Source organism: Pseudophryne corroboree, chromosome 11 (genome assembly GCF_028390025.1).
Source record: "Pseudophryne corroboree isolate aPseCor3 chromosome 11, aPseCor3.hap2, whole genome shotgun sequence".
Lineage (NCBI taxonomy): Eukaryota > Metazoa > Chordata > Amphibia > Anura > Myobatrachidae > Pseudophryne > Pseudophryne corroboree.
The window spans coordinates 288468454-288480965 of NC_086454.1; the positions used below are offsets into that span (position 1 = coordinate 288468454).

The 12512-nt window shown below is 44.8% G+C and overlaps 1 protein-coding gene across 4 annotated transcripts in view; it reads left to right on the forward strand.

Moving 5' to 3' along the window:
• The window catches only part of CBFB (core-binding factor subunit beta), a 167962-nt gene extending 162989 nt beyond the window's left edge, over positions 1-4973 (forward strand). For 2 of the 4 annotated variants that reach the window (XM_063945416.1, XM_063945415.1), the window contains exon 6: positions 1858-4973. Coding sequence is in view for 2 of the 4 variants with exons in the window: in XM_063945415.1 (XP_063801485.1) it covers positions 1858-1920 (63 nt within the window). In the remaining 2 variants the exon portion in view is untranslated. Of the gene's footprint in view, positions 1-1839 lie in introns of all 4 variants that reach the window. The other 2 variants (XM_063945418.1, XM_063945417.1) reach the window with 2 other exon arrangements.
• Positions 4974-12512: the final 7539 nt, after the last annotated feature.

Sequence of the window (12512 nt, forward strand, 5' to 3'; positions counted from 1 at the left end):
GTACCTGATCGATTAGTATTGCCCTAATGCTAGCGACCCCATGTTTAAATGCCAAGCAGTGTCTCGCAAATGGCTGATCACTAAGTCCCTTTTCAAAGGCTTTCTTAATGGCACTCCTATGGAGAGCCATACGTTCTCGGAACTGGCGTATGGTCTTGCCGACATATGCAAGACCACACGGACAGGTCAAGAGATACACAACATGCGTGGAGGTGCATGTAAGACGAAATGTAATGGCTATTTTCTTCCCTGTATGTGGGTGATTAAACGTATTGCCTGTCATTAAGGTATTGCAAGTAGCACAACCAAGGCACCTAAAGCACCCTGGTTTAGTTCTAAGGAAATGTGCATCCTGTTTACTGGTTAATTGGGTAACATCCAGTTTGACTATATGTTCCCCTATATTTCGACCCCTGGTGTAACTGGGAAGTAAGGATGTCTGAGATAATGATGATAGTGCTCCATCCGTTTGGATAATGGGCCAAAAAGTTTTGGCCTTTCTTATCCGTTGTTTAGTAGCTGTAGTGTATCTATTTACCCAAGGCAATCTTGGTCTCTCCTCCCTGTTTGGGCTGGTAGTTGGCCTCAAAGTATGTTCCCGTGAAATTTTTAAAGCCCTGGATTTAGCTTTTTCTAGTTCACCTAGTGGGTACCCCCGTTCAGCAAACCTTGCAAGCATCCTATCCATGGCTACTATTGTTTCTGCTGGGTCAGGGTAAAGTTCTAGAGATCAGGGTAATACTAGACACCATGCTTGTTATGTTTTAATGTATTTTTTGCACATTTGTATTGTATTTTGTGTTTATTATTATCTTTTCTTTTAGATGTCAGCCGGGCTCCGCGCTGCCTGATGATGTCACGGGTCAGCAGTATGGGACCGTCGGAACTCCCCCTGATGCCCAGCAAGCGCTTGACGCGTCTCCATGGAGACGGACTAGGCACGGCTGGATGACGTCAGAGGAGGGTGACGCGGAAAGACTGCAGGGCGTCCGGACGCTTCACGTGGCGGCGGGGAGCAGGTGAGATTGATCTGCACATGATTGTTAGTTCTGTGGTGGTATAAATGTATGTCTTGTTGTCAGTTTGGGTTGTTAATGCCCTGAGGACGGGGCAAGTCCCCGAAACATGTCGGTGAATTAAAACTGACTATTTTTACTTTTGCAAGAATCTGCGTGAGTGCCACCTTCATTTCCTACATATATATATATATATATATATATACATACACAGTATTCCCCCCCCCCCCGCCTTTTATCTATTTTGTTACAGTACAACCTGTGATTTTTATATATATATATATATATATATATATAGATCTTTGTTCATACACACAGTATTTTCTAAGTAATATTTTATGCCTGTATGAGGCTGTAGTACCTCAGCTGTAGAAGTTTATACATCATATGAGATGTAATGGGACATTCTGCATTTACAGTACACACACAATTGCCACCCTCCTGAAATAGTCATCTAACAAGTTGTTTAATTGGAGTTTCTGCTATTGCTGATTGTTTTGTACTTTCTCTCCTGTAACTCTTACTAAATACATTACTTTTTATTCTTGTCTTTGTTTATTCTTGTGTCTATTAATAGTATTTATATTTAAAAAATCTTGTTTTTAAGTTTTCTTTATTTTTTTTAGACATGATTTCTTCTCCTTGTCTTTCATTTATCCTCTGCTGTCACTTGTATAAAGTATCTGTTCCTCCTCTCCTCTTCTATTTGCTCATATATGTCGGTAGCTCATCCAGCTGCTTTTATCCCTCTTATTCCTTGTCCATGTATTTGTGTTAAACTATTACTTGCATATGCCTACTTCTCTGTTCTAACTTTAAACAGAATTTTTGTCTGGTGTAGGCTCGCCGGCAGCAGGATCCCAACTCTGGTTTGGGCAGCGGGGATGACCTGAAGTTACGTTAATACTGTACCTACTCCTCCCACTTCCTTCCCCGTATCCTCCAGCTTCTAGACGTGAGAATCTGCAAGACCAGGAGAAGAGAAGCCTGTGGCAATCTCCGCTCGCCAGTCCTGACCATCAACCTTTGAGCCTCCCGTGTGCATGCATGCATGCTGTCTGCGCCCTATACAAACGGTTCACTTCAAGCCCCTCTATGCAAGCTCTTAGCCTCATGTGTTGTGCACTCAGGCCAATGTACTATTTTTAGTTGTGTTTTGATGATGATTATATAGGTCAATTGTTTTTCTAAAGACTAGTTTTTGTTACAGTTTATTTTGTGCTACCTGCTTTTAGTTGCTGTTAGATCTGAAATCGGCACAGTGACAAACGGTATGAGATTGTTGGTGTTGGGTCAATTTAAAAAAGCACCAATTTAAAAAGGATCAATTTCTACAAACACTTAAGACTTGTGCTTGGATATCCAAAGCTCCCTACAATCGCATTAATGCCTTTATGTATGTGTATTTTTGCATGTTTTCTTGGTCTTTGAAAAGAACGTAAATCATCCGAACGTGATCTACAGGTCCCGACCAAAACAGTATTTATCTGTACAGTCTGCTTTTCTAATGCACAGGGAGGAGTGGGGGGAGGTGTCTGGTGGCCCTATATGCTGAAGGAAACAGTCATGTCTTCTGTGAGCTCCTAGCCCTAATGACATCATCAGCTGGATTTTCAGCCACTGGCTGAGTTTTTGTGGACCCACAGTACTGTATATCACTGCTGTCCCTGTCTCCTAGGGGGTTCAGTTGGTACCTGTGAACACGCCTTCAGCTCCCTGCCAGCTACATTCGTTTAGTACAGATAGCTTGTGTAGCTACTTACCACCTCCCCTTCCTTTAGCCCCTGGAGCCCATGAGACCACTGGGTACCAAGATGCATCTGCTGGATATCTACTGCTGACAACTTGTAGTGTGTCTTAGAGCAGGCGGTGAGCTTATCCTCTGTTAATGCTTTGCCTCTCTCCACAACTAAATTCTGTTCTCCTTTTTTTAGTTTTTGTTTTTAATTAAACAGCATATTTATGCAGTTTAATATGTGGCCAGTTATCCAAACAAATATTATTTTAACTAATCCCAGTCCCAATTAGCTTGGATAATCGGTGTTCTACTGTAAGTGGTAAGCACACCTAAATAACCTGTAAATGCGCAGCCACCACAACGAGGGTGGCCCATCACAAAGTTGTACTGCAGCCACCACAACGAGGGTGGCCCATCACAAAGGTGTACTGCAGCCACCACAACGAGGGTGGCCCATCACAAAGGTGTACTGCAGCCACCACAACGAGGGTGGCCCATCACAAAGTTGTACTGCAGCCACCACAACGAGGGTGGCCCATCACAAAGGTGTACTGCAGCCACCACAACGAGGGTGGCCCATCATAAAGGTATACTGCAGCCACCACAATGAGGGTGGCCCATCACAAAGTTGTACTGCAGCCACCACAATGAGGGTGGCCCATCACAAAGTTGTACTGCAGCCACCACAACGAGGGTGGCCCATCACAAAGGTGTACTGCAGCCACCACAACGAGGGTGGCCCATCATAAAGGTGTACTGCAGCCACCACAAAGTTGTACTGCAGCCACCACAATGAGGGTGGCCCATCACAAAGTTGGACTGCAGCCACCACAACGAGGGTGGACCATCACAAAGTTGGACTGCAGCCACCACAATGAGAGTGGCCCATCACAAATCTATACAATATTTAGAATGTATGAGTATAAGCATTGATAACACATGCTTGTTTAAAGCCATGGACACACTCCTAACAGTCGTGATTACATGATTTTATTGTAGATGGGTGGTTTCTTTATGTTATAAGGGCGGCAGCAGTTTGGAAGGTCCAGCATATTTGCTCAAGCAAAGTTTCTGCAGCTACAGTATATGAACAAGAACCCCACACATTTCTCCTTAAATGCCTCAAAATCATATATAGCGATTTGCTAATTATTATTGATTCAGCTGCTTTCAATGTACAGGTTGAGTATCCCTTATCCAAAATGCTTGGGACCAGAGGTATTTTGGATATCGGATTTTTTTGTATTTTGGAATAACTGCATACCATAATGAGATATCATGGTGATGGGACCTACATCTAAGTACATAATGCATTTATGTTACATATACACCTTATACACACAGCCTGAAGGTCATTTTAGACAATATTTTGTATAACTTTGTGCATTAAACAAAGTGTGTCTACATTCACACAATTCATTTATGTTTCATATACACCTCATACACAGCCTAAAGGTCATTTAATACAATATTTTTAATAACTTTGTGTATTAAACAAAGTTTGTGTACATTGAGCCATCAAAAAACAAAGATTTCACTATCTCACACTCACTCAAAAAAGTCTGTATTTCGGAATATTCCGTATTTCAGAATATTTGGATATGGGATACTGTACCTGTATTAAAATTGTAAGCTGACATATACAGGTCCCTTCACTACAACAGAACCAGACATACGATCCGGACTTTTTGTTTAAATGCTGCTGCTCTCTGCAAGCCCTCAGAGAACCTGCTGCATTTAAAATCTTGTTTTTAAAAGAGCAGGAAAATGAGTAATAATTGCCAATCATATTAATTGAAGGCTAGGGATTGATTTTAAACAGAAGTTGAGTGGCCTTTTTTTTAAGCCTTTTTATCTTTTGTACTTGCTAATTTTATTTTATTGCTTGTTTTTTTATTTTGTCACGTTGTTTTTGATATTTTATACTGCCTTTATGCATTAACTATTAGTTGTCTGTTACATTTCTATAAAGAATAATGAAAAAAAAAAATCTCCTTTGTTTTCAGAAACTGGGTGCCTAACACAACTTCCCCAAAAAATGTATTTTATCCTGGATTATAAAAACTGGCTCTACTGTATCTTTGTTGCCCACTGCAGGACACCCAGAACCTGAACGGTTAATTGCTTTAAACTGAGTATGTTTGTATGTTGTCATAGTGTATACTGTTTGCCTTGAATTGAAATCAATTTGGTTTTAATAAACATCTGGTGGTAAAATATCTAGGCTAATGTCTGTATTTCGGATTTACATGTTTTGGGTTGATTTGTACCAGGCATTGGGGGTGCAAAGGAAGACGTGTAAGCCAGGTGGGCAGCATAAACTGCCGGTACTTTTCAGAGAAAGTATGGGTACTGCTTTTAGTGAGGTGTGCAGTGTTCTACTACATACATATGAAACAGACTACACATTATTACCACTCAATGGGCCTAATTCAGACCTGATCGGTGATGTGCATTTTCGCACAGCAGCCGATCAGGTCTGAACTGCGCATGCCTGGCTGCCGTCTCAGCCCTGCGGTCGCCTCTGCCTGATTGACATGCGCTTGGCCGCCATTTTAGGGGTGCGGTCCGGGCAACGCAAGCGTGTGCGGGCCGCGGTGGCTGCGTGACGTCACACGCAACCACTGTGACCCTCACAGCGACGAGTAGCTCCCTGCCAGCATGCAGGAGCTGTGCTGGCAGGGAGCTACTCCTAAAGTAAAAAAGTATCGCTGCTGTGCGATGCTTTTGTACTTGTGCGGTGGGGCCGGGCCTGACATGCGGAGCGGACTAGCCCTGTGCTGGGCATCCCACCGCATGTCTGTGTGACTGATCGTAGATGTGCTAAATCTAGCACATCTTCCATGAGGTCTGAATTAGGCCCCATGTAAGGGACTGTGCACATAGTGAGAGGGGTTCACTACGGCTGGCCAGCGGTCGGGCTCCCGGCGACCAGCATCCCGGCGCCGGGAGCCCGACCGCCGGCTTACCGACAGCGTGGTGAGCGCAAATGAGCCCCTTGCGGGCTCGCTGCGCTACGGGCACGGTGGCGCGCTACGCGCGCCACACTATTTTATTCTCCCTCTATGGGGGTCGTGGACCCCCACGAGGGAAAATAAGTGTCGGTATGCCGGCGGTCGGGCTCCCGGCGCCGGTATACTGAGCGCCGGGAGCCCGACCGCCGGCATACAGAAGACCACCCAGTGAGAGAATGAACCTCACATCTATGGAAAACAGGTGGGAAGATGAGATCATACCTCCCCACATCTGACAACTTGAAATTGGAACCTATCGCACACATGTCCGAAAAGGTGCCGAACCTTTGCAGCACACCCCATTTCTTCACTCTGGGGACATGCCCCGCATTCCCAGAGATACTGGGCTGCCCCCACTGATTCTCCCTGCACTGTGTAGATGCCATGCTAATATTATGCAGAGCAGCAGTGTGTGCTCCCCCAGCTACACCCCCTGGCTGGACACTGTGGCCCGTGGGTGGGACAGTGGAACTGTCCCTCTCAAAGCAGAACAGCTTGGAGGTATGGTATGCTTTCCTTTCCCCCTTTTTTCAACACCACCAAATTAATTGGCATGTTATGAGTGTCTTGATTTCTGTTTCAAAAATATGGAGGCTCTTTTTTTGTACAGTCAGTGGCCACTCTGTTGGGTACACTTTTGCATGAAACAGGAGCCAAAATTTCTTTATGATATGGATTAAACAAGCTGCTCAAAAAAAAAAAAAAAAAACAGAGTTTGGTCCATGGTGACATGGTTTTGTTGACCACAGATTTGTGCTGCCACTCTCGTTCTCCCACCACAAGTTGTCCATTGGCATATACTGAACTCATTGTCATGTTCATGAAACTAGCTTGAGCTGATGTGTGCTTTGTAACATGGCGTGTTATACTACTGGAAGTAGGCATGAGAAGTAGTACACTCCGGTTGGCTGTGGCATTTACCTGATGCTCGACTGGCATTAAGGAGCCTAATATGTGACCAGAAAATATTACCCACACTAGTCTGTCCATTCTTCTCTGACCTCTCCTATTAACTAAGCATTTCTGTCCACAGCACTGCCGCTCACTGGATCATTGTTGTTTGCACACCATTCCTCTAAACTAGAAACTTGTGAGTGAAAATCCCAGGAGATCAGTAGAGTTTGAGACACTCAAACCCCCACGTTTGTAACCAATAAGCAGTCTATCGTTAAAGCCACTTAGAAATATTCTTTTCCTATTCTAGTGTTTGATCTGGGCATCAACTGAACATCTTGACCATGTCCAAGTTAGCATGGCACTTCACACAACATAATACATTTGCTCTCCGTGCCTGAACCAACAGTTAGTAATAATGAGCTGGGGGGATTCAGAAATGAATCCTAACACGGCTATTAAGTGTATGGTCAACGTTTCAGAGGACAATTTAGGTTGTGTGAGAATGTACAATTGGGCATTTTTATTTTTATTTTTGCAGAAAATGGACCATAGTCACAACACATTGCAATTAGGATGCACGAGGAGACTGTGCTGATTAATTTGATCTATGTACACAATATGCTGCAAAGTAGCATCAGCAGCATTTTTCCAATACAAGTTCTGTTCTGCTTGTATGCAGACTATATAGTGCCATTTATCAAATGAATCAGAGCATCTCCATGTGCGTCCTAGTCGCATTGCGTAGCAACTAAGTAGCATTTTTTTGGGGGAAAAAGATGCCTAACATTTGCAGAGTTGTAAGGGACCTGGTGTCTCTCTTGCTCTCCAATGAGGCACTTATTAGTGTGCTGTGATATATAGGATTGTCTTTTTGTTCTCTTCAGTAAGCTATGAATACTGGGTCATGACCAGCTATAATTTGCTATGCATTGTAAATACACAGTACCTCAGGGGGGTTAGGGGCGCGTTACAGGCGGCCGGGATCCCGGCAGTCAGCATCCTGACCGCAGAATGGTAGGGGGGCGAGCACGACAAAGCCCCTTGCGGGCTTGATGGCGAGCTGTGCTCGCCACAGGTTCTATTCACACTCTATGGGTGGACTCAAGTGGGAATAGTCCCTTCTAGTCGACATGCCGACTGTCAGTATTTTCAGTGTGCGGGATGCAGGGGGAGGTTATATGACTGTCTGTCTGCTGACCGTCTGTCACATACAGTTGCAAGAAAAAGTATGTGAACCCTTTGGAATTTCCTGGATTTGTACATAAATTGGTCATAAAATGTGTTCTGATCTTCATCTAAGTCACAACAATAGACAAACACAGTCTGCTGAAACTAATAACACACAAACAATTATATGTTCTCATGTTTTTATTGAACACACCATGTAAACATTCACAGTGCAGGGTGGACAAAGTATGTGAACCTCTAGGCTAATGACTTCTCCAAGAGCTAATTTAAGTCAGGAGTCTGCCAACCTGGAATCCAATCAATGAGATGAGATTGGAGGTGTTGATTAAAGCTGCCCTGCCCTATAAAAAAAACACACACCAGTTTTGAGTTTACAGTTCTCAAGAAGCATTGCCTGATGTGAACCATGGCTCGCAGAAAAGAGCTCTCAGAAGACCTACGATTAAGAATTATGGTCTTGCATAAAGCTGGAAAGGGTTACAAAAGTATATCTAAAAGCCTCGATGTTCATCAGTCCACGGTAAGACAAATTGTCTATAAATGGAGAAAGTTCAGCACTGTTGCTACTCCCCCTAGGATTTGGCGTCCTGTAAAGATGAATGCAAGAGCACAGCGCAGAATACTCAGTGAGGTGAAGAAGAATCCTAGAGTGTCAGCTAGAGACTTACAGAAATATCTGGCACATGCCAACATCTTTGTTGACGAATCTACTATACGTAAAACACTGAACAAGAATGGAGTTCATGGGAGGATACCACAGAGGAAGCCACTGCTCTCCAAAAAAAAAACATTACTGCATGTTTGAAGTTTGCAAAAGAGCACCTGAATGTTCCTTAGCACTACTGTCAAAATATTCTGTGGGCAGATGAAACCAAAGTTGAGTTGTTTGGAAGGAACACACAACACTATGTGTGGAGAAAAAAAGGCACAGCACACCAGCATCAATACCTCATCCCAACTGTGAAGTATGGTGGAAGGGGCATCATGGTTTGGGGTTGCTTTGCTGCCTCAGGGCCTGGACAGATTGCTATTATTGATGGAAAAATGAATTCAAGTTTATCAAGACATTTTGCAGGAGAACTTAAGGCCATCTGTCCACCAGTTGAAGCTCAACAGAAGATGGGTGATGCAACAGGACAATGACCCAAAGCAAAGAAGTAGATTAACAGAATGGCTTCAACAGAAGAAAAATAGGATTTTAATTACCTGCCGGTAAATCCTTTTCTCGTAGTCCGTAGAGGATGCTGGGGTCCATTTTAGTACCATGGGGTATAGACGGTTCCGCAGGAGCCTTCGGCACTAAGACTTAACAGTGTGAACTGGCTCTTCCCTCTATGCCCCTCCTCCAGACCTCAGTATAGGAACTGTGCCTCAAGAGAGGAATTACTATTAAAATTGTGGCGAGATTCACACCAGCTCACACCATACATAAAAAAACCATGTCTGCTAACATGGCCAATAACATAACTCATGCCAACCAGCATGTATAATGCAACAGCAACAGCGGTCAACATCTGAACACGTGTGCAAAAAAAAAACGTAATCAGCAGGAAAAATGAGCACTGAGCGGGCGCCTAGCATCCTCTACGGACTACGAGAAAAGGATTTACCGGCAGGTAATTAAAATTCTATTTTCTCTTACATCCTAGAGGATGCTGTGGTCCATTTTAGTACCATGGGGATATACCAAAGCTCCCAGTACGGGCGGGAAAGTGCTAATGTTCCTGCAGAACTGACTGACCAAATTGAAGGTCATCAGCAGCCAAGGTGTCAAACTAATAACACTTAGCAAATGTGTTTGCACCCGACCAAGTAGCAGCTCGGCAAAAGCCGAGACCCCCCAGGCAGCCGCCTAGGACGAACCCACTTTCCTTGTAGAGTGGGCTTTTACCGAAGTCGGTAACGGCAATCCTGCCATGGAATGAGCATGCTGAATGGTACCCCTGATCCAGCGCGCAATAGTCTGCTTAGAAGCAGGACCCCCAATCTTGATGGGGTCATAGAGGACAAACAGATTCTGTTTTCCTTATCCGAGCCGCTCTTGCAACATGAGTCCTCAGCGCTCTGATGACATCCAAGGACTTTGAGACGGCTGAGGTGTCAGAAGCTACTGGCACCACCACTGGTTGGTTGATATGAAAAGAAGACACAACCTTCGGAAGAAAGTGCTGATGTGTTCTCAGTTCAGCCCTATCTTCATGAAATATCAAATAAGGACTCTTGTGTGACAGAGCTCCTAACTCAGACACGTGTCTGCCTGAAGCCAAGGCCAATAGCATGACCACTTTCCAAGTGAGAAACTTTAACTCCACCTCTTGCAGAGGCTCAAACCAGTCCAATTTAAGGAACTGCAACACCACATTAAGATCCCAAGGCGCCGCAGGAGGCACAAAGGGAGGGTGGATACGCAGAACCCCCTCCACGAACGTCAGGACCTCCGGAAGAGAAGCCAATTGTTTCTGAAAGAAAACTAACAAGGCTGAAATCTGAACCTTGATAGATCCTAATCTCAATCCAGCATCCACACCTGCCTGTAGAAATAGGAGAAGTCATCCTAATTGAAACTCCACCGCAGGAGACTTCTTGGATTCACACCAAGATACATATTTTCTCCAAATACGATGGTAATGTTTGGACGTTACCCCTTTCCTGGCCAGAATAAGTGTGAGAATGACTTCATTGGGAATACCCTTACGGGCTAGGGTCTGGCGCTCAACAGCCATGCCGTCAAATGCAACCGCGGTAAGTCCTGATAAACTAACGGCCCCTGCTGAAGCAGGTCCTCGCGAAGAGGAAGAAGCCGAGGATCTTCCATTAATAACTCTTGAAGATTTGGTTACCAAGCCCTCCTTGGCCAGTCCGGAGCAATGAGTATTTTCCGAACTCCTGTTCTTCTGATGATCTTGAGAACTTTTGGAATAAGTGGAAGTGAAGGGAACAGATACACCGACTGAAACACCCACTGGGTCACCAATGCATCTATCGCTATTACTTGTGGGTCTCTTGACCTGGAACAATATTTCTGAAGCTTCTTGTTGAGGCGTGATGCCATCATATCCACTTGAGGAACACCCCAACAACTTGCCACCTCCGCAAAGACTTCTGGGTGGAGGCCCCATTCTCCTGGATGGAGATCGTGTCTGCTGAGGAAGTCTGCTTCCACTCCCGGAATGAAAATTGCCGACAGAGCTTTTGCATGTCTTTCTGCCCAGAGGAGTATCTTTGTCACCTCTGCCATTGCCGCTCTGCTTTTTGTTCCGCCTCAACGGTTTTTGTAAGCTACTGCCGTTACATTGTCTGACTGGATCTGTATGGGATGACCTTGAAGAAGGTGTCCCGCCTGATGAAGACTGTTGTACACAGCTCTCAACTCCAGAATGTTTATGTGAAGGTGAGTTTCTTAACTTGACGATCTTCCTTGGAAGCTTACGCCTTGCGTGACTGCTCCCCATCCTCGGAGACTTGCATCCGTGGTCACCAGGATCCAGGCCTGAATTCTGAATCTGCGTCCCTCTAGGAGGTGAGAAATTTGTAGCCACCACAAGAGCGAAATTCTGGCTTTCGTTGACAAGGTTATCCTTTGATGCATGTGGAGATGCGACCCGGACCACTTGTCCAGTAGGTCCCACTGGAAGACCTTGGCATGGAATCGGCCATGTTGTTGCGCCTCGTAAGCCGCTACCATTTTCCCCAGCAGGCGAATGCACTGATGAATTGATACTGTTCTTGGTCTCAAACGTTGTTTGACCATGCTCTGGATCTCCTGAGCCTTTTCCACCGGTAGAAATACTCTCTGTACCTCTGTGTCCAGTATCATTCCCAAAAATGATAATCTCATTGTCTGTTCCAACTGGGATTTTGGAAAGTTGATGATCCAACCATGCTGTTGAAGCACCTTCAGGGACAATGCTATGTTCTGCAGTAGCTTGTCCCTGGATCTCGCTTTTATGAGGAGATCGTCCAAGTATGGAATTAAGTTGACTCCTTGTTTGCGAAGGAGAGCCATCATCTCCGCCATCACCTTAGTGAATATTCTCGGAGCCGTGGTGAGCCCGAACGGTAATGTCTGGAATTGGTAGTGGCAATCCTGAACCGCAAACCTCAGGTATGCTTGATGTGGCAGGTAAATGGGGACATGCAAGTAAGCACCCTTGATGTCCACTGACACCAGAAATTCCTTTTCTTCCATGCTGGAAATCACCGCTTTCAAGGATTCCATCTTGAATTTGAACCTTTTCAAATAAAGATTCAGAGATTTTAGGTTTAAAATCCGTCTGACCGAGCCATCTGGCTTTGGCACTACAAACAGGCTTGAATAAAAACCTTGGTTTCTTTGTTCGGCAGGAACCAAGGAAATTATTTTGTCTTGACATAATTTGTGCATTGTGTTCAGGACATTTGTGCCGTCCTGTGGAGCAACTGGCAAGGCTGATTTGAAAAATCGGTATGGGGGAAGGTCTTGAAATTCCAACCTGTAACCTTGGGATACTATCTGTAGTATACAAGGATCCAGGTCTGAGTGAAGCCAGACCTGGCTGAAAAATAATAGACGTGCCCCCACCCGATCGCACTCCCGCAGAGGAGCCCCAGCCTCATGCTGTGGCTTTTGCAGAAGTAGTTGCTGACTTCTGCTACTGGGAGCCCGACGGTGTTGTAGAT